General features: G+C 36.3%; 1 protein-coding gene across 9 annotated transcripts in view; it reads left to right on the plus strand.

Moving 5' to 3' along the window:
- Positions 1-22,822, plus strand: part of EYA4 (EYA transcriptional coactivator and phosphatase 4) — a 207,119-nt gene that overhangs the window by 160,056 nt on the left and 24,241 nt on the right. For 6 of the 9 annotated variants that reach the window (XM_016204953.2, XM_016204951.2, XM_016204960.2 and 3 more), the window contains 8 exons: positions 3,305-3,397; positions 7,784-7,850; positions 9,036-9,178; positions 9,320-9,463; positions 11,131-11,210; positions 14,028-14,211; positions 20,618-20,754; positions 22,037-22,120. In XM_016204953.2, the coding sequence (XP_016060439.1) occupies positions 3,305-3,397; positions 7,784-7,850; positions 9,036-9,178; positions 9,320-9,463; positions 11,131-11,210; positions 14,028-14,211; positions 20,618-20,754; positions 22,037-22,120 (932 nt within the window). The remainder of the gene's footprint in view (positions 1-3,304; positions 3,398-7,783; positions 7,851-9,035; positions 9,179-9,319; positions 9,464-11,130; positions 11,211-14,027; positions 14,212-20,617; positions 20,755-22,036; positions 22,121-22,822) is intronic. The other 3 variants (XM_016204950.2, XM_016204949.2, XM_087817632.1) reach the window with 2 other exon arrangements.

The raw sequence follows: 22,822 nt of genomic DNA on the forward strand, positions 1-22,822 counted from the left end.
TGCTAGTGTGGCTCTGTACTGTTTACATTTTCTTTTTGGAATGAGAGCCATAAATTGCTCCATCAAATTATTTTACAAAATTAAATACTTTATGGATATTTAGGAATCAGAGATACTTGGAGCTCATAGTTTTTAAGTGAAAATGTTGATTCAGACAAACATTAAGCATAGCTGTAGCAACTAGTAAAACTGGCAGGCAGTACTTACTGTTCCACTGCAGTGGTATGAACTGTATCCCTCCTGACCTGACTCCTCCTGAAATCCTTTGTAAACCTAAACTGTCAAAAGTTGCTATGTTTAATTTTGTGGTTCAGAAAGGAGTGTATTTGGAATTACATATATCTATGCTATTTTAAGTGGACACCAATTTAAATGCAGATTTCTGAAGATGAAATATAAAATGTAAATTACTTGGGTCACCCCTTTCAAGGAGTAAGCCTGCTGTTACAACAAATGAACACGAACGTTGTTATGATAATAAAGCAGACTTTCTCCAGAAAATACACACATTAATGTTATACTTGAATTCTAAAGATAAACTACAGGGACAAGATTAAATTTGCTTTGAAAATATGTATCTGATATAGATGTATCTGCATATGGATGAAGGTTGGGATGTGAAGAGAGGAAATCAGTGAGTTAGAAGTCATAGCTGACAGCTGACAGTAATCAGATACAATCTTGGTTTAGTCTGTAGATCATTTTTAAAGGTAAAAAATCCAATCATATCCATATATTAAAATTAATTTGGCCCTTTTAAAAAAACCTATTTGGCTCTATTAAAAACATCCAAATCACAAGTGGATAACTGGTGGGGAGGGGGACCAGAAATTCAAGTATTTCCTCTGTACAAAGTACTATATATAGTTTTTTTTATTATTTTACTTTTATGGTAGTGAACCCTTATTTTGAGCATGTAGAAAACTACAGAATTCATTAGCCTAGCAAATTAAAATATAATTGCTGCTTTTGAAATCAAAATAATAGTTTACTATTAGCATTAATAAATATATTATACAAATAATGTTCATAGATTTAGATATGTTTAAGTAAGAATTTAGCCACAATTAGAATTTGGAAGCTCCAATGAACTTTCTCTTGTCTTGAAGGCTTTGGACTGTCCTTTTGTCATAAATGTCAGGAGTAAAATGTGGACATTGCATCACAGAGAGCCTTTACAGCCATCTAGATCACACTCTGCATTACCTTTATATGGGTACAGATTAAAGGAATTCTTGGTTCGTCAGTGCTGCCTGCAAAGGCAGTGCTTTAGAGTTTGGATTCTGAAACTGTACCACCTGGTCTCACATTCTAGCTCTGTGACTATAGGCAAGTTATTTAACCTCTTTGCTTTCTTATTTGAAAATGAAGATGATAGTATCACCCACCCCATATGATTGTCATGAAGAGTAAATGAGTTAATGTCTATAAAGCACAGCAAGAGCACCTGGAATGTATTAAGTACCTTTTAAGTGTGTGCTGTTATTACCTGCTTTCAAACTTGCTGCTACTTACTGTCTTTTAAAATATTTCATGAGGAAGAATTGGAAAACATACTTTATGAGTCTATTCCCAGATTTTGTCATTTTCATTATTAACAAAGTGTACCTAATTACTCCGTCTTAAAAATAGCCCCATCCTTATCACTCTCTGAGCCATTGTGAAGAGTCTTTCAAGAACGTAAGCCATTTTCATAGCTGAAGACTCCCTGTTAAGGTGGAGAGATATAGATTTGGCACTAAAGACGTGCTCAGCCCACCTAAGCATTAATTTCATGTATAAAATAGATATAGTGATTCGCATTGATCAAGGTTCTTTTAAGGAATAACTAAATGTAAATAATCTAGGCTCTCAATAAATAATTATGTAGTAGTAATTATCTTGCAGTGGCAAATTTAGTGATCAGCTATAAGCATAATATGGACTACTGTACAAGTTACTACTAAAAAGTAGTAACCACAATTTATTATCATTATACAAATAATTAGACACTACTCCTTAGATTATTGTTGCTGTTGAAAAATAGGTCAACCTTAAATATCCCTTTCGCTAGGAGAAGTAAGCCAAGTTTCTTTACTACCTCTTTCCAACCTCATCGAGTTCTCTGAATCTTCCAGCAAATCTTTATGACATTATTGAATCATGGACACTAAATGAACCCCAGAGCTCACTAAGGGAGGGCCCAGTCAGCTCCGTTCATGTGGAAAGAGAGCATAATCATGACTGCATGTCTCTCCACTAATTGATTGCTTTTCTAACAAGTAACCTTGCTGACTTGTTGGGTTGGCGGGCACGCTCTAATCCACTCTCCTTTTTGTCATATTTGTTTATGGTTGGCTAGTCTTCAACTTTCTTCTTTATAGTTTTCTGCTTGCTTCTAAATTACTTAACTGTATCATTCCAGGAAACATAAGAGGTGTTAAGTAGAAAATAATTTAGCTTGTTCCCATGCTGCGATGATATGTGTAGCAGAGCTTTGCCCACAAAGGGAAAATATGGTGTGACAAAATGAGTCGAAGCTTTCCCACTGCCCCCACTTGCATCTAATAGTGACAGTAACGTGTGCCAGGCTACATCATTGCCAAGTGAGGATTTTGCCAACATATACCACTTCAAAGTAGAAATAACATATTAAAGAATTTTCAAAAGATATAATTATTGCTGTAGAAATCATCTCTTATTCTATGCTTCTCTCTACAATTCATTAAAAATCATTATGCCATTAAAATAAGAAGCCCAACACCTCATGTGTAGCTCTTTCATGTTTTTTAAGAGCCAGAAAATTTATTGAGTGCCTCCTTTCCCACCCATCACATGAATACACCCATGGTCTCTGTATTTCAGTAAGCCTCCATTGTACTCTTACGCAATCATTTAAAAAAAAAAAAAAAATGCCTTCTTGAGAAGAATAAAATATAAGCTAATACATCTCTGTTATGTTTTGGATTAAATGTTCTGAAGACTGACCGATGGTTCCTTTTTTCTGTCTTTTGACTATAAATAATATCAGAGTGTGCTTTAGGTGAGTTAAAAATGCAAATACATGTACTGCTGTTTCAACTTTGTAAAGTTAACTGCCCTGAAAAGCCAGATTCGAGAGAACTGGCCTAGCCTGAGGATTTTTAGATTAAGTTCTCTCCAAATGCATGTCCATTTAGAAGCTAAATTAACAAAACTCTCCTCATCGACTTCTCAAGTTCTCTCTTGCATGCCCATGGTAGCTAGAAAAACCACTCGTAGCACAGTCAGCATCTTTGATATCAATTTAGAAATAAAACTCACATGTACTTATTCTTCCACGTAGTGTCTCTCCTTGCAGTCAAAACAGAGCCTTTGAACAGCAGTGAAACCACAACCACGACTGGAGATGGAGCGCTTGACACTTTTACTGGGTCAGGTAAAGCCTTAAGCTCGTGTGTTGTTACGTACACTTCGGGGTCCTCCTAGTGAGTGAGCAGCATAAACACCGAAGCTGTTAGAACGTGGGTTTTTATAAAGTCAGCAATAAATTTACTTGTTTGAGAATTGATTGTCATAAAACTATGCATTTTTTAGAAATTATATTTGGAATCATTTTGCAGATTTTTTTTTAGTTGACAGCAAAACAGTCCCCCTGACTTTCTTATCAGAAAGAAGCAGAGCTGGCTTCCTTCATAATTATTTTATACAGTGTTTAATTTAATAATAAGGTTGTGATAGTTGACTTTATTCTTTCAACTTGCCCATTCACATGACATAAAAACTGCCTTTTCTCCTGCCTTCGAGATGTAAAACTATCCATTTGATTCCTTCTAAATAGCCTTGTTTCCTCTCTGGGCTTAAAAAAATCCTCCTGTGCAAACAGCTGAGTGACAAGCATTAAAGGTTAGCAGGCTGCAGGAGAGCACATGCTGGTTGCATTAGGGCCGCGCCTCTGCGCACCCCTTTCACTCAGTGCTTCAAAGGGAGCAGTGGCGTGGCTTTAAACATCAGCCCTTTAAATACCAATACCTGATAACTCCCAGGTGGCCACGAAGGACACGCATTAAGTTGACTTAGTTAAAGTTACAATGTTTTGTTTGGTTTATTATCTGGTGAAAGGGTTCTTTTCTTTCTTTTTTCTTAATTTGAGGAGGAATGTATATAGCAGAAAGAAGAACATTTAACCCAGAAAAGTACTTGTAATTAAATCTTGGTTCTGTTATTTCTATTTTATTTTACATTTACTAATGTTCTCATGTACAAGGATTTTATGTGGGTGAGCTTCATGTAAAGAGTTGAGGTATATCCTTGAGGATAATGTCACTATAGCATATATTTGATTTATTTGATTTTTATAGATACAGATGATCCAGTTTCATGAGTTTGCACTGATTGGGAACATTTGTCATGGAGTCACTTAAATATTAGTACTCCAAACAGAAAGAAATAATAATCCATACACTCTGCATAGAGATTCATGTGCTCATCTATATTTTTTCTAGCAATTCACTTGCCTCCCAGGAGATTAATAGGCACCGACTAACTCTAGCATTCTTTATTACTCACCATAACCCTTGCAAACTTTCTACAAAGTAAATGCATATGAACATATTTTTAAGGAAAGGAATGGAATTAGTAAGTAATTATTAACATACTTAAATAGCAAATCACAAGTTAATTGAAAACTAAATGACAAAATTATAGAATGTTAGCTCCAGAAGGAATTTTAGAAATCTCTCTTTCATTTTATAGGCAAGAATACTGAGGTACTGAGAAGGTAAAGGTGGTTAAGGCCATACAGGCAAAGCTTCAGAGGTGGTCCCTGGTATAAATAGTCTAGAACAGAATTCTGGGCTGTTCAGGAGACTTTCTGTAATACCCATAGGAAAACATAAAGATGGAAAAAGAACAGTCATCCTATCTGAAATTCACTTTTTTTTTTTACATATGTTTTCTCGGTTTTCTTTAAGACTCGTCAAGGACTGTGCTGTCCAATAAAGTAGCCACTAACCATATGTGGCTATTTAAGTCTAAATTGATTCATATTTGGTACAAGTGAAAAAAAATTATCTAGTTACACTATTCACATTTCAAGTGTTTAATAGCTGCACGTGGTTTTCCCAGTGGCTTTCATATTGGACATCTCAGATATAGAACATTTCCATCACCACGGACCAAGTCTTTTAGGACAACAATAATTTAGGTCAGCGATTCTCAACAGCAGCAGTATTTAAAAATTGACTTATTTCTTATTATGAAATAAGAAATTGTCCTCTGCATTGTAAGATGTTTAGCAGCATCCCTATCATCTGTACCAAGGTGACAGCAGCACCCTCCACTATGACAACCAAAAATGTCTCCAGACATTTTAAATGTCCCCTGGCAAGCAAAATTTCTACTCATCCCCCACGCTCACCTTCCACCTCCCAGCCCATTGAGAGTCACTGATCTAAGGTGCCGTGATAATAAGAATAAAACATGAAAATTGCTTGACATCACCCTCTGAGAATCCGGTAATGTTCTTTAAAATTTTGTTTTAATCCATTTTCAGGAAATTTTTAAGACAAGCAGTTTTCTTACTTTTATAGGCAGAAATGATGGAATATAATGAGTTGAGTGATTTGGGTAGTGTCTCTAGATTAATTAAATGTCAATGGGGAGTAAAAGGAAGGTCTCCATGGTTCTCCAGAAATCATACCGGAGATTAGGCTGCCTGTGTAGCAACTGTCTTTATTTTATTCAACATAATCTCAACTCATTTTAGTTGAATTTTCTGTTATCAGTTATGTGCTGATTTATGTTAGAATGAAATGTAGAAATTTTAGTTAGGAAGCATAAACTCTCCAAGTTTTATGTGAACATCCTAGTTTTCTGAGCCAAAGGTTTTATATTATATTTAGAAAATGAACATATAGACAGTAATATGAAATTTGAAAGGTTGAGTCTTTATACAGTCATGAGTGCATTATTCTGACAACTTCTAGATTCATTCACTAGAGAGAAGAAGCACCCTGTGTACTCAGACTTGTGTTCATGCATATGGGTTTTTCTAAAATAATTTTGCTCTTTGGCTTATTTAATAAAAGCTGCTACAGAGAGTGTTTATTTTCAGTATTTTGTATCTCTTTGGAAAAGCCTTGTGTTTTACAATCTTGAAAATAACTGATTAGTACAGTCCAAGTCTTGAGTGTGCCAAAGTGATATTTTATAAATAAGAGACAAAAAACATAGAATTAAGCCTCATTCAACTATATTTTTGATAAACAGAGGTATTCACTATTGTGAATTAATGAATCAGACTGGATTTTCTTTGGAATAACATTATTGATATTATATACTGTACATTTAGTGCCCATGGTGTAGTAAAAAAAGTCTGTTCTCATTGAGTTGATTTGAATGTTTTAAACATTCTTTAAGTTTCTAATAAATAAGTAGAAAATTAATGATTTATTGATCAACGTATTTTGTGATATTTATTGCCAGTTCACTTAGATCATGGTTGCTGAAAATATTTAGGACATAACACCTTAGTCATAATTAATGATTTTCAAAATCATAAATATTCTTGAAAACATTCTTTCTGTACTGTTGCTATGAAAACTAGAATATACTTTCATACTCATTCAGGGTGTACAGGCCAAATAGCATTTTAAATACATTAAATTCTACCTGTTTATGAAACAGTAGATCACAAGGGTACCTAATAGCATTTCGATATAGAAAAATCTCATGTTTCATGAAATAGTTAGCAACCTAAACCTATTTGTCACTTTTACAATTCTAAAAGCTTAGCTCCAGAATTATTATGAACAACTTAGAAAGACATAGTACTTTGAAGTATAACTATGATTGATTAGACTAAACTAATTCCAGCACTGCGTTGTGTACTACTTTAATCTTTTTGAAAAGTGAATGAACAGCAGATGGCCTAATAAAGACACTCTGTGTGCTTGCCCAGTATGGATTGGCTCTGAAGGGCCTTCCTCAACACGTTAGAGACCATATATTTGCAATGCATCCGTCTTAGTCAAGGCAGATGGTTAAAGGAAAGAGAAACTTCCAAACTTTTGGACATATTCCAGTTTGGGGCTACATGTTTGGGTGAAATAGTAATAGGACTCGACTTTCACCTTTATGTTCTTCTCAAAAAAGTTCTATCTCTGATAGGTCAAAATATTTTTGTAAAAAGATTGCTACTGCATTTTGCAATTAAGTGTTTTTTCTTAAGTGTTGCATTATCACTCATGCTTACTACATATATTCCAATTATTACCAGAATACTGTGGACTCTGCATTTTTAATTACTCATCTGATTGGTAAAAGATAGAAAATGATAGCATTTAACAATTTGAAAATGAAGGTTGGAACATCACGTTTTTCTTAATTTTTATTGTAATTCTATTAGAATAAATATGGAGGAAGGATCATGTATTGCCATCATATTTGGAATTTAAAACATAAAGTTTCAAATTTTAAAAATGTATCTTTATATCATGAGAGATTAATCACCTATAATCTAATATATTTATTAAAAGCATATCAATACATAAGAGCATGCTACTTATTTGAGAAAATGGAAGAATGATGGAGGGGAAGGATTTTTAAAAACTCATTTCATGGTCTTAGGACAAATTTGAAGCAGTTCAGTTAGAATGAAATGTTTCGGCATCTGTTTCTGTTTAGAAAATGAATTCATATTTTTTGAAAATCAGTGAGTCTTAGAAACATATCTCTAATGTGATAATTTCTTTAAATTGGTTTTGTGTACTCTAGTGAAATGTATTTATGAAGCAACCTTTTTGTACTTTTTTGTGTCTTACAGTAATAACAAGTAGTGGCTACAGCCCCAGATCAGCACATCAGTATTCCCCACAGCTTTATCCTTCCAAGTAAGTGGTCAGCAGATTCTTTCAGGTCCGTTAGAATAAATTTTCAGGATTATCTTTATTCTGTATTCACACATATAACAACCTTGAATTGGGATACTTTTATGTATATAAATGTGTTGTAGATAGATGGATAGATTAGTTGGCTAGAGACATATGCTGTACCAATCTAGAAATACAGATACACTCACTTTTATCTGGACAATTCCTGTAATTTTGGATATTTATATACCTTGAGGAAAGCATAAAGTTCAAAACAGAACACACTGATTTTTTAGTGAAAACTCTAAAATGCTGACTAGTTTAAAGCAAATCTAAAAACATTACATTTTATTCCAACATCCCTTCATAATTTGTTCCATCATTACAGCATTTTATTAGATTCCAAGACCTAATAAACATGTTTTTGAAGAATATGCTCTATTGTTTTGATAACTAATGTAGACAACTTATTGAGGGCAGTGGTAGAAGTTTCAAGTTTAACTGTACTGGTTGTATATCTGAATTTGGTTGCAGTTGGCCAGATGTGTCAAGATTTTGGATCCCTGATTCTTACACATGTGAACATTATTTTCTGTAGCAGTTATAGTGTGTGTCCTTCAAAACAGGCAGGGGATTGATATCCATTTGGGAGCATTCTGTAAAATGTGGCATGATGAAGGGAATGGCATTCTGTATCTTTTCAGGAAGCTGCCTACCTTTTTGTTTTAAAGATTTTTAGTTCTTGGTAGAGAATTTTTGGTAGGGCTTTTAATGACTTTTGTGGTCATTGCATAGCATTAGGTCACTCGTGGTTACTGGAAATATGCTCGCAAGCATGTGAATTAATTGGCTTGTGCTACATTTTCCTCATTAACATATTAATGAGAATTCTATATCTGATGTAAATAAGAATTATAGACCTGGAAAAGACTTTAGCTACAATGTTAAATCAAATTTCTCATTTTACCGGGAGGTATTGACTTAGGGATTTTAAATTACTTGTCCAAGGTCACTAGATTGGTATGCAGCAGACAGAGCCTGGGCTCCTGACATTCAGATTCATGTCCTTTCCTATACTGTTAAAATTATACTGTGGATAAAGAAGAGAATTATGTCCTGGCTGGTAGGAGATTTCGCTGAATCTAAGCTGTCTGAATTAATATGCAGTCTTTGTTGCCACAGTAATGCTATTTTTCTGATATTTAGGCCCTATCCACACATTCTTTCTACACCAGCAGCTCAAACGATGTCTGCCTACGCAGGCCAGACTCAGTACTCGGGGATGCAGCAGCCAGCGGTCTACACGGCCTACTCGCAGACAGGACAGCCCTACAGCCTGCCCACTTACGGTACTGCACGCCTTCTCTCTTCTCCTTTGGTTAAAAGCAGGTCACCCTGCTGCCTCGTAGTGATAGATTCTAATAGAAGGTGCCCCTCGGAAGTAAGATCATTTAGTAATTCAACGGTTTGCACATGCGTTTTCCAAACAGATCTGGGGGTGATGTTGCCAGGCATCAAGACAGAGAGTGGGCTGCCGCAGACTCAGTCTCCGTTACAGAGTGGGTGCCTCAGTTACAGCCCAGGGTTCTCCACCCCGCAGCCGGGCCAGACACCTTATTCTTACCAGATGCCAGGTAAGCAGACACACAGGAGACATGGTATGTGAGAACGAATTCTTTGAATGAGACTCCTTGGCTTCAGATTAGAATTATACAGTCACGAAGACAGTCTTGAGCCTCTACTCACATGATTCCAGCAGAAAAGCAACATGATGAAAAGTTGAATGTAAGATATAAGGCCTATTCCCAATTTAAAAACTTAGGTTTAAGTTACATAAAATTGGCAGGAAACTAGGTCCAAGCAAAGCCACCTCTGAGCTAGTCACCATGCCAACAGTCACATGTTCAACATCTACTTAAGTGATTTCAGAGGTTCATGAAAAACCCCCACTATTTTCTTGTTAGTATTCCGTAAGTAAATAATGCTGTTTTGATGCTATTTAAACTTGAGTTAGCACTTTTCTCAGTCCCATTTATCATTGAATGGGGATTTTTTTGTTCATTCCTAAAATACCTCTCCCCTATTGATAGTACATTGCCTAATAGGAATATTTGTATAATTTGAACCACCCCCCAAATCCTCCATATATGATCATTGTTTAATTTTTCCTCTTCTTTTTGACTCTAGTTAAAAGTTCTTTTTAGTCATTGTGTAGTTGCAGAAAAAAATTCATGACATAATAAAAACATTAAAAGCTTGTCCCTATCTGTCATTTTGTCTATATTGTTAGAGTCACAAATTTGGGGCTATATTAACATATTTGAAGCAACTAGTATTGACACTTGAGTCAGTTGACTGAAATGAAAGAATTCCTTGGACCTTTTTAGCTCAAACGGCAGGTCTCTCTTCACCTAGAATGTAGATAGAAACATGTTTGCGCACATGCTCCAGCCACAGTGAGCCACACAGCTTCAGTAAGTATGTGAGAGAGACCACAGAGACATTTTCATTTATTCCCCCAAACACTTTCGTATTGCACGTTCCAGGTCAGGTCAGCCTGCATTAATTACATAATACCATTCAAAACTCAGGGATAAAATAATCAGCTGCCTCAATAGCTTTTCATTTTACCCTGTAACAAGTACATTCCAAAAGAATGTATTTAAAAAATAAATGATCTGTAAATTGATATTTCGCTTGTTTTTGCCCCAATGTAAAAAAATCATTGAATAAATATCTGGCCTAAATAGTAAATATTAGAAGGCCCTCACACATTGGATTGTTGCAGTATAAACCCTATTGAGTCTGATCCCCAGTTCCTAGCTCTTTTTGTTCTAAGAAAAGGACAGAGGAATGAAAAGACAGGGGTTTGCAAGTTTCAGTTAATTCTAGGTGGGTTCCGTTGTTGATCTCTTAAGGTAACACTGTCCAGATGTTTAACTCGGGTGGTTTTGGATGCAAATGCAGTTGATATGGCCACGTGAAGGTTCAGTAGTCCGGAAGTTCCAAAAGTCTGGAAGTAGTCTCAGCCTGTACGGTATTGTATTCTTTGAGTGCGTCTGCACTTCACTGTTGAAGGTTAGCTGCATGCAGTCCTTGTTCAGACGGTTCTAAAAGTTACCTGTTGTCACCAGAAGGATAAAGTTAAGCACATTTTCCTTATAAATCTCTCAACTGCAAATTGCATTGTCTTAACAACAAAAATTAAAAATATGTTGAATTCATTGAAATCTGCAAAGTGAAATTTTTTTTATTATTTTACAGTAAATACCTTAAAATGCAATTTTTTATTTACCTGTAGGTTCTAGTTTTGCACCATCATCTACTATTTATGCAAATAATTCAGTCTCTAATTCAACGAATTTCAGCGGTTCACAACAGGTACAGTAGTTTTTTTGTATTTATGCTTTTTATATCTATTTCATATTTGGGAAGAATAGTTTCAAGTTGCCATGTAAGTGCATATTCTCCCAGAATAAGGTTTTTAAATTTAAAATTAAGATAGCATTTTGAGGTAATAAAAATTGGCTATCCAGAATTTGAGGGATATATGTAATTCTATATATTTTAGGTTTCCTGTTTGCTGAAGGTTTACCCTTTAAACCTTTAAGCTATGATTGTTTTAATCATTTGGCATGGAATTACAAAATGCATTGCATACTTTCCTATAATCTTAAACTGAACATAATTTAGTTTAAGACTAAACACAATTATACTAAACATAATTTTATTTTTCTTGATAAAACAGTTTCTGAACATTAATTGATTGAACTATATTCAGTAATTGGATTGTACTGTCATTTTTAGTCCAAAATGTCATTTCTTACTAAATAAAATTCCTTTTGGATTACTGTTGGCTTTTATTTTTATTTTTTTTAGCTTACTAGGTTGGATGATAGCATAAAGGAAAGAATTACTCTGTTCTACTTGAGAGGATTAAAGATTCATAAAGGAGAGGAAAGATTTATATCATAAAACAGATCCAATGCTGCCTGAATATTTAAATACAGTGGCTCCAATATAAAATGTAGCCTGTATTTTGGGCCATGGACTGAGTACCAATTTCTTATTTTAGCAAATACTTATTGATTACTTATTCTGTATTAGGAACTGGTCGGTATTCCAAGGAAGTGAAAGTGGGGGCGGGGTAGATTGGACCTGATTCGTACCTCATGGAGCTTACAGCTTACTGAGAAAAGTGGACAGTGAGCCAGTAATCAGACAAGTAAATATATAATTAGAAAGCAAAAGGGGAGAGAACAGGGTCCTATTAAAAATATTATTAGAAGTCTAATTTGAGTAGAGGAGATTTTGTGGAAGGCCTTTCTATGGAACTGACGTTTAGGCCAAGTCCTGTAAGGGCTGGGTGAAGACTGAGGACAGGGGTGTTTCAGGCGCAGGAGGCAGCATGGACCAGAGCCCTGAGGGCTGAAGACCTTGGTGTGTCAGTGAACTCACAGCAGGCTGGAGTTTAGTTTGTACACGAAGGTCCGGTGGGGAAACACGTCTGTGGAGGTGGGCAGGGGCCTGCATGTGAAGGAAGGAATTTCTGTTCCATTCCAATCCCAATGGGAAGCTATTCAATGAGTTTGAGCAGGAGAATAGCACCATGTAATTTATGGTTTGAAAAGATTACTCTGGCTTCGGGGACTTTGGAGAAAGCCAAAAGTAGACTCAAGGAGACAAATTAGAAAACCTGTCCATTGACTACAACAGGAGTGAAGGTGGCTTGGGCCAGGTGATAATAGTGGAAATAAAGAGAAGCGAAGATCTTTGAGATACTGAGATACGTTTGAGTACAAAAAGACATCATCTTCACGGAAGCTAGTAGTCCGGACCTTTGCAGTCAGTAAGTTCATCTCCCTTGCGGCACGGATGCTCGGCAGGCTCTGGCTGCCAGCTGCAGCTCCGAACTTGCCAGCCGCCTGATCCCGGGCAGATGGCTTAAGCACTGTGTGCCTCCGCCCTCCAGTGTAAAATGTGAATAATGATAATACTGCACAGGGGGTTGTGAGGGTTAAATGACTAAATCCATTTAGGGCTTTAGAACACTACCTGACACAAAGTAATTACTAGGTAGATGTTTGTTTTTACTGTTGACTCCGAAAAATATGTGTTGCTAGGAACTTTGTCCAAATATTGCTAATAAGTTGGTGTTTTTATTGGCTCATGGGTGGTAATGGGAAACATCAAATCTAGAAATTAACAGACAAGTAGAATTTTAGTTTTTTCTGCCATACTCCTTAATCCTTTCTGATAATATTTGCTTGGAGACATATGTACTTATACAGAGAATTCCCTTTCTGGAAGTCACATCAATGTGGCTCTTCTCCCCCTTAGGAATATGTATTAGGGAATCTTAATCCTGACCAAGGCTTTGTCATCATTAATAACAGTGTGAACTAAAACACACTAGATATATGAAACATCAGTTATCACAACAAATCCTTGTTCATCGTTTTAATATGTAAAAGGATTTTGAAGGATTATTTAGATCATTTTAAGGTCCTTAAAATTTTTTAATAAGAAGCAGGTCAGAGGAGTTGATCCTGTTTTCTCTTTTTTTTTTCTCTCTCTAACAAATAAGTCAAATAAATGTTTGAAAACCTTGACTTCAGGTCAAGGCCTCAGGTGGCATGTGTCCTGTGAGAGACTAGACAGGAAAGTTTTCTACTCTTCTTTTATTTACTCTTTACCTCCTGCCAAGAAAACAAAATTATCCAGGATAGCCTAGAAGGGGAATAAAAACCACAGTAATGCAGAACGAGGTGGAAGCATGGAAGCTGGGAGGGGCGCCCGCATCTCCCCTTGAAGGTGATGTTAGATTATGAAAACGGATGCTGTGAGTGTGAACTGATCCCATCTCCTTCTTGCCTCTTCAAGTGCCTACTACCTGAGGATGTAAATCCTTAGATAGATAACTATAGGGACAGAGTGAAGCATATGTACCCTGTAGACAGATGAAAATGTGTATATTGGACCTGATTTGCAAAACCAGCCAGGTAGTTCATGACAATATGCACGCAGAAGATACCCACAAAATCGACTCTGCCCATTGGGATCATCTCAAAGCTGTGGACTCCAAGGCAAAGGGAGCCAGATACTAATCCTACAGTTTACCATAGATTGCCTTCCTTTCAAGCCTAGCAGAGAGTCATTTCTCTCTGAAATGCACACACATCTCAATTGCTGTTTCAGGACTATCCATCCTACACAGCCTTTGGCCAAAACCAGTATGCACAGTATTACTCAGCATCGACGTACGGAGCATATATGACATCAAATAACACAGCCGACGGTACATCGTCCTCGACCTCCACCTATCAGTTGCAGGAATCTCTCCCAGGACTGACTAGCCAACCAGGTACAGATCTTCATCCAGGTGAACTACTTTCATATGTTTTGCTGTGTCTAATACTATGGAGAAAATGGACATTTCAGAAACAAGGCTAAAAGCTCCTAGACAGTTGTACTGATGTTTAATCTGTGCTAGTATCACTGTATAAGATGACCTTCTGGCATTTCAGAAAACACTTCTTTTAGATGTGGTGCAGTTAGGAGATTTTTAATCTTAAATGGCAGTATATATGTGAATATAAATGAATATCGAAAGGTCAGGAGACCTTTTGCCAGACTAATTATTTTGTGATGATCTTGACAACATAGAAAAGTTGTAGTGTTATCTTCTTTGGCTATATCTAACCATATTTCCTTTATGCTTGAGAGACTGTAGAGTTCCTTCACCTTTGTGAATCATCAGTGTGTCCAGTCAGTGAATGTTCCCTACCTTCCTAGGGTTTGTAGGTTCGTTGCTAAGTAGTCTGGTATCTTTTTCTAATTAGCACATATTTAAAATCCATTGTGTTTTTTGTTGTCTGAAGCTTATCTTTTTTCTCATTGGAATCGTATTTGTTGACACATATTTAACCCAGCTGAAGCATTTAAAGTTAAAAGCAAGTTTAATAGAGATTCATCATAATCCCAATCAAAATTCCAGCAGGACTTTTTGGAGAAATTATCAAGGTGATTCTAAAATTACAAGGAAAGGCAAAGGAACTAGAATAGCCAAAATAATTTTACAAAATAAGAACAAAGTTTGAGGGCCCACATTGCCTGATTTTAAGACTTATTATAAAGTGTAGTAATCAGTAATGTGTGGGATTGGCAAAAGGACACATACTTGGAGCAATGGAATAGAACAGAGGGTTGAGAAATACACCAATATATGTATACTGGAAAATGGGTTTTGACAAAGGTGCAAAAGCAGTAGGAGAATGAATAATTTTTTTTAAATGATGCTAGAACACTTGGACATGCACATGCCAAAACAAAAAACAAAACCAAACAAACAAAAACACACCAGAATCTTGCCTCATAACTCATACCATGTACAATACATGTAAAAACTAAAACTGTAAAACTTCTAGAAGAAGACATGGAAGAAAGTTTTGTGGCCTTGGTTTATGTAAAGATTTTATAGGTATGACAGATAATTTTCAGATCTTATCAGATTTTCTGTTAAATTTAAAGTAGAAATTATTTCTACTTGTAACTATATAATTCTCTCAACCAAAGTCATAACAATACACATGTCTGACCTCAGAACTTTAGTTAAGGTACTTTTAATTTTGATTTTGCCTTTTCAGATCTGGCATGCATACAAAAAGTAAACAGATTTATAACTATGAGATCTTTCTTTATTATTGATGAAATCTGAAGTATTTAGTTTAAGATTATGAAAATTTCCAATTAATCAGCTTTGCATTTTGGAATTGAAGCAGAGACCTAACAATTAAATCCACAATTTTTCATAAATCAATCACCATTGACGTCTCCCATTTTTAAAATAGAAACAGACTTTATGTTCTATAAGAGACAGCTGGTTGTTCTGATTTAGAGATAAATCCTAATGAAAAAAAGTTGGATCTAAATATCTAAAGCAGGGAAGGTACAGTTATTCATTACGGTACTGATTAAAGGGTAATTATTCAATCATGTATAGTGTTGGTCCAAGAAAATGCCTAAGGCAGTTGGTAATGACTGATGTTATTTGGAAATTGCAAATAGCATTCAGTTATTACTTCACCTTACTCAGTAGTTTGACAGCGTATTTAAAAGAAAAATCACCATGCTGATTAAGAACAGATATTTTAGTTCATTATCTTTATAAAGATCTGTCTTTGCTTTTAACGTAAAGATTATCTTAGGTATATTATAATTTTGATTTGCATTCAGGAAGTGATGAATGATTAGCACATTAAAATTAGAGATAATTTTAACAGCTCCTCCTTTATAAAATATTTTAAACATCTTTAAAATTTTATATAATTAGTAATTTATAACAATATTATCCTTTACTCTGAGACCTTGGCAGACATTACAATACATTAGCTAATTAAGCTTTACTAGTGCTTCAGAAAAGTAAGGGATATAGTAAGATCACTTCGCTCTTTGAAAAGAAGCCAGTTTCTTAGGCAGAACACAGTAGACTTTCCATAGCTTCATGGCATTTCACTTAAGGACAGGAAGGAAAGCAAAGTGCTAATTCATTTCATTGACGCTAACAAGAGGACTTATATATCAACTTGTTCCACGTTCAACTTCTCTTCCAATCTGCATTTTCCCTACCTACAGTATTAATGTACCCTAGTGCAACTACTTGGGTGAAATTTGGCAGACGCACTGGAATTGACAGCTTTCTCCTTTAAAAAAAAAAAATGGTGTCAACAAATGTTTAATGACCAGTTGGGCTCAAGTTCCTGGTTTTACCCTTTATCAGAAAAAAGGATAGCACCTTCAAAAGGTATAGAACAGTTCCACCTGGTTGGTGGCTGTGGGAGCCCAGGGACAGCCTTGGCCACTTTAGGACCTGCTCTTTTACTATGAAGTTCTTTCGATAAGTTTCTTGGCTCTCAGTCTCACAAATTGTATAAAATCTGTATAACTCTTGATTAGTAGAAACAGATATAGGCTTGTAATCAGGAGGGTCTGTTGCTGTTTGTTGGAGGAAGGATAGCCTGGTGGTTAAGGCAGCAGTTCTGGAATCTTCCCAGAATTCCACATCCAAGCTATTTCATCTTGGTAAGTTAAGTTCCACACGTCTCCAGTTTTTCCATTACTAAAAGAGGATAGTGAAAGACCAAATTCACTGGGTCAAAGTGAGACTTATATCAGATTAGGTAGATATAGATATAGATGATATAGATATAGATATAGATATAGATATAGATATAGATATAGATATAGATATAGATATAGACATAGAATATATTTTACAATAAAGAGTGCTGACAAATCAATAAGAAAAAGATAACGCAGTTCTTTAAATGGAAAAAAGATGTAAACAGTTATATCATAAAAAGAAGATACCAAATGGGAAATAAACATACAAAAAAGTGTTTCACATCGTTACTCATCAAGAAAGTGCTAATTACATCTACAATGAGATATCACCATACCTCCACAATGACTAATATAAAAGAGACTGGTAATATCGAGATAGTGGCAAGGATGTCGAGCAACTGGAATTCTCATTGCTAGTAGGAGAGTGAATTAATACAACCACTTTGGGAAAAGGTGGTCAGAGTGTACTAAACATGAGCGTGTGCCTTTCCTCTGACCCAGCAATCCCACTGCTAGGCATATATACCTTAGAGGAATGGGAGCTTATGTCCACAAGACAAGACCAAGAATGTTTATAGCCGCTTTATTCACAACTGCCTAAAATCCTGAATAATCCAAATGTCCATCAGCAGAATGAATAAATAAGGCATAGCATACATATATAATGAAATTCTAGCCACATTGAGGAAAGAACAGACAATTGCTCCAGGCTACTGATGCAAATCATCACACAGACATCATGAGCAGTGAATAAGCCAAATGTATTTCAAGAAACATTTTTAGAAAGAACACAGTACATGACAGATACTAAAGTGTAATAAATGTGGAGCTGCACTTCTTAGTTCTTTAAAAAGCTATGCCTTTACCTCCATCAAAACATTTCTGTTTATATTTTGTCCATATTTCTAGAGCCCTTTTAAGATCTTTGAGTAATTGGAAAGAATCAGCGGTATCAAGTCCTACTTCTACTGAGACCCAGACACTTCCTGTGAATACTCTTTTCCCTTCCTCCTGCTCTTTTCACTCTCTTGCTGTTGGCTCCCAGTTTATCGGAATAGCTGAATTGTTCCTGCCCAACTCCTTCTTTATGGGTCCAGTCAACCATCAGCCGCCCATAACATCACAGTGACGGGGATTTTGCAAGTTTTTGGCCTTTCAGCTCTTGCACTGTTGCAAGAACGGAGCTGCCTGAGGATAGTGAACACCTGAAAATATGGTTGGTAATGAACAGAAAGACAGGTCATATGGAATGTCCTCTCCCCAAAATTATCATGAGCTTATTTAATAAGCGAGGCTTAATTTGAATCAGCATTTTGTTTGAAAGAGAGCATTTGATTTGCAGGACATAGTAACCTTAGGAAAATTCTGTTAAAAAAAAATTAAAGTAGAAACAATATTGTGATATATTTTAGAAGCTGGTGGGTGTTTAAATACCTAAAGGCTAATCAATGCCTATGCAAGTAAGCTGAAACATGATTTACTGTAAGATAGGGTTATATTCAACCTTATAACTAAAGAACTTTTTATTATCCTGTCTACTCTCACACCGTTGATAGCAGAGACCCACGCAATCAACTGTGCTAGCAGTGATTTAAGAGCAAATAATATTTGGAGCACAGACATATGTTTTTTGATGCTATCCTGACATGCACAGTGTTTCCCAAAGAAAGTGTTATAATCATTATAAATGATGAAAAGCTACTTATGTAAAATTTACTATTAATTTAGTACATCTCAGAAAAAAATATTACCTAAATGTTATCTAGTTTGTTCAGATTTGGTTATTTAGATTAAAATCTGCTCAGTTTTCCTCAAAATTATTTTACTTTAATTTCATGATAAAGCGTGATAGGCGTAACATCTTTATGTCAAAAAATCGCATATCCTAAATTTAATATAGTTTGCCATCAGATTCTCATAGAAGTTTTTTACTTTATGCATGTGATTTAAATCCAATTAAATATAAATCATATCTATCTCAATAATTCAAAAAGGTAGCTGCTATTATCGATGCTTTAATATACAGAAAGACTGAGATTCAGAGAGATTGAGTAAAATGCTTACAGCCATAGGGTAAAACAGACCCTTATTACTTGTGAGGTTTGACTGCACTTCAGTTGTGCCTTCATTTGCTTCACACACACACACGCACACACACACACACACACACACGCCCGCCCGCCCGCCCGCCCGCACACACACAGATTTGCCGCTGCTCGCTACTCCCTACCTCATAAGATGCTTCACCATTAGCCTTAGACATGCCAGACTTTCAGATCCCTGTAGGACATGCAGAAATCAGTTAGACTCAGGGTCTGAAACTTCGGATGTAGCCTCAGGGGGTACAGATTTATGTGTGGGTCGTCGCATGGAGAGGCTGAGCAACCTCTGGGAGGGTTGGGTCACCCGGCACGAGTGGGACAGTGATGAAAGGATGGGACTCTTAAAGATCAGCATGTAAGGAACGGGAGAAGAAAAAGGAGCCGTGTCTCCCAGGCAGAGGAGGGCTGGGGGAGAGATTCTCCACCTGGGAGGGTGCGGGGTACCAGCTGTCAAGCAGTGGCTCTGAGGAGGTGCCGCTTACCAGGATCAGAGCCGCCGTGGGGACCCAGGAATATAAGCTCTGAGTCTGTCTGTCGCATTTGTCAATGAGGTGATTATCGGGCACTTTGAATGAGTCGTTTTCGAGTTTTGGTGAACTGAAGCTAAGTGATGACAAATGGGGTGCCAGGAAGTGGAGAGAGATGTGCTGCCCTGTGCCGTGGCTGCTGGCCACGTGTGGCCGGCGAGCGCGTGTAACGTGGCCAGGACAGACTGGGGTCCGCCGCCAGTGCGCACGGCGCGCGAGGCTTAGTACGAAAAAGGGATCACGTAAAACAAGTCAGTGATAATTTTATATTGGTTGCAGGTTGAGATGAATATTTTGGATAAATTGGGTCAATTAACATGGACAAATAAAGTTAATTTTACATGTTTCTTTGTACATTTTTTTAATGAGGCGTCCAGAAAATTTTAAATTATATATGTGGTTACATTTGTGGCTCGCATTACATTTCTGTTGGACAGCACTGGGGTGCGCTATTCTTTTAAGAAATGCCATTTTAAAAAATAAGATAGCTAGCAAGATGGAAATGGAAGGTCAAAGGGAAGGACTTTTAAACTTGCCTGTGACCCCAGAAGAGGAAGAGGCTGGCGGGAAGACAAGAGAGGGTTTGACTGATGGAGCGGGGTTCCCTAAGAGGTGAGGCTGGGGAGTCGGGTTTGCAGGTGGAGGCATGGGATTGATCCAGAAGACATTTCCTCCTCTGAACTCTGATGTCAGGAGGTGAGAACAGATCTAAATTTAGATAAATATATCGGCGGGGGCAGGAACAGGAAGTTGAGGGCCTATGTTGTATAAAAGGCGTTCAGGTGTGATAGATCACAGAGACTGAAACTAGGAGGGATTTGCCTGACCTACAGACAATTTTTTTATTCCCTTAGGATTTGGGGTATTTGGGAGTATAAATCTTTTTCTCTCTCTGCCTCTCTCACTCTCTCTCTCTCTCTCTCTTCCCTAAGGAGATTTCTGTTGTATAAGAATTTGTTGAGATAATTAATATTGAAGACTCAGATCTGATCTAAAATTGAAGTGCTATTCTTGATGTAAGTTATGTTATTTATAGGAGAGTTTGATACCGTGCAGAGCCCCTCCACGCCCATCAAAGATCTGGATGAGAGAACATGTAGAAGTTCTGGGTCGAAGTCCCGAGGAAGAGGCCGGAAAAATAACCCCTCCCCGCCTCCCGACAGCGACCTGGAGGTATGCTGACTCAGCCTCAAAGAGCGGAATATGATGTTTTACTTTTATTGAATTCATGTATCTATATTTAGTTTTATAAAGTTTCAAACTTTAAATATATATATATATATATATATATATATCATGAAGGAAGTGGATCCACTTTGCAGTAGGCATTTCACAGCTGCACAGTCTGAAGTTTCATCCATCATAATAGCCAAATTAAAAACAATAACAACTTAAAAATGATAATGATTTATGAATTCTAGGTCTGAGATAATTGCATCTTTTGACCGACATTGGCACAAACAGAAAATTTAAAAGTAATTGCTTGTGGACTCTATTTGGTAGTACTACAGTAATGAAAGATATTTATGTGGGTCAATTAATTTTAAAACTTAAAATTAACCGGTATGGAAAGGAAGTGTTGTCTTCTGAAAATAGGAAAAATTCCAATCATTTGATATAGGTTAAAATTTTTATATCTGTAAAAATTTCCATGTGCTATTTTTTTCTGGTTGAAAGCTCTTTTGAGATAAATCCATATGAAGCAGGTTACTTTTTATTGTAAAACATCAGGAGAAACTATTCTTCTGGGCAGGTGGTAATCACTGGGTGAACTGGGTTAGGAAGCGAGCCTTCTGTGGGGAGCAGGGAGCATTGGCCCAATCTAAAGGGGCCCACCCGTCCCTGCCACGTGGAACCACAGCCAGCGTTGCCACAGCTTCCAGGTTCTCTGCTGTAGTGTGAACCCTGAAGTTTGTATGAAATCTCCTAATCTTGAAAAGTTGATTAATAATTTGAAATCTTTCAAACACTGTGCAGGGTAAACAACCCATCTGATGGTCTAAGCTGACTCAAGAGCTCACACTTTACAATATCCATTTAGGGATTACTTATTGAATCTTTTAAATATTTTTAAATTTTTAATTGTTTGCATGTATTATTGCAAAATTTCATGAATCCATGAGGCATAGAACTTTAAAATAAAGTTTCAAGTTCACGTCTATCATAAAGTCCAAATGTGTCTTTGGGGGTATTAACTGCAAGTAAATATTTGGGTAAATTTATTCAAATTAGGATATCTGATTTTTAAGCTTATTACTTGTATTACTTCTGCTTCTCAGGTTTTGCAGGGGTTATATCTGGAAAATTTGGGGGGGAAAATAAATAGAGTATGATAGGTTTCTCTAAAATGGTATCAAGACTATATTCAACAACAAAGTGAGATTCTTTCTACTTGTAAAGAGATGTCTGCTTCCTTAGAATTTGATAATCCTTTGATATTTATCTTTTTCTTCAGCGTGTATTTGTCTGGGACTTGGACGAAACCATCATTGTTTTTCATTCACTGCTCACAGGTTCTTATGCCCAGAAGTACGGCAAGGTAAGGAATCAAGAAATTTCCCCCCAAAAAAGCCTTGTTAGAATTTGATTTTGTTCAAAAATCAAGAGCCATTTAAAAATACATTTAGCTGGTTGGATGGCTCTATTGGTGGAGTTTTGTCTGTGCACCAGAAGGTTGCCAGTTCAATTCCTGGTCAGGGCACAAACCTGGGTGGCCGGTTCCATTCCCAGTTGGAGCACATACGTAACGCAACTGATCAATGTTTCTCTCTCACATTGATGTTCTCTCTCTGTCTCTCTCTCCCTTCCTCTCTTAAAAAAACAATGAAAAACATATTCTTAGGTGAGGATTAAAAAAATTAGGAAAAAATACATTTAAGTGTTTTTATTGCAATCTGTCAAATCTGCTCTTCATTATTTCTTTCTAGGGGCCCATTGTTTTTTATTGTGAATTAGCAAATTTTACAAAATTAATAATAAATTGCATTCTTTTTTCTTCCTCATGATTTTGAGTTTTCTACATTGAAACCAAGCTTATTACTTTGATAGAATTGTTTACAAAAAATTTTTGTAAATTGAAATGGACATTAAACATATAAAATTACATATTATCCTCTAATAAGGGAACCTTAAGAAATTGCTTGAATTAATCTGTTGCCCCAAATGTTGCTGTAGAATGCCATTGGGAATAAGGAAGTGGAATTGTAATACCTTTTTCTGACAGATCCTTTGGATTCATGAA

The sequence above is a fragment of the Miniopterus natalensis genome, chromosome 5 (assembly GCF_054644295.1).
Source record: "Miniopterus natalensis isolate mMinNat1 chromosome 5, mMinNat1.hap1, whole genome shotgun sequence".
NCBI lineage: Eukaryota > Metazoa > Chordata > Mammalia > Chiroptera > Miniopteridae > Miniopterus > Miniopterus natalensis.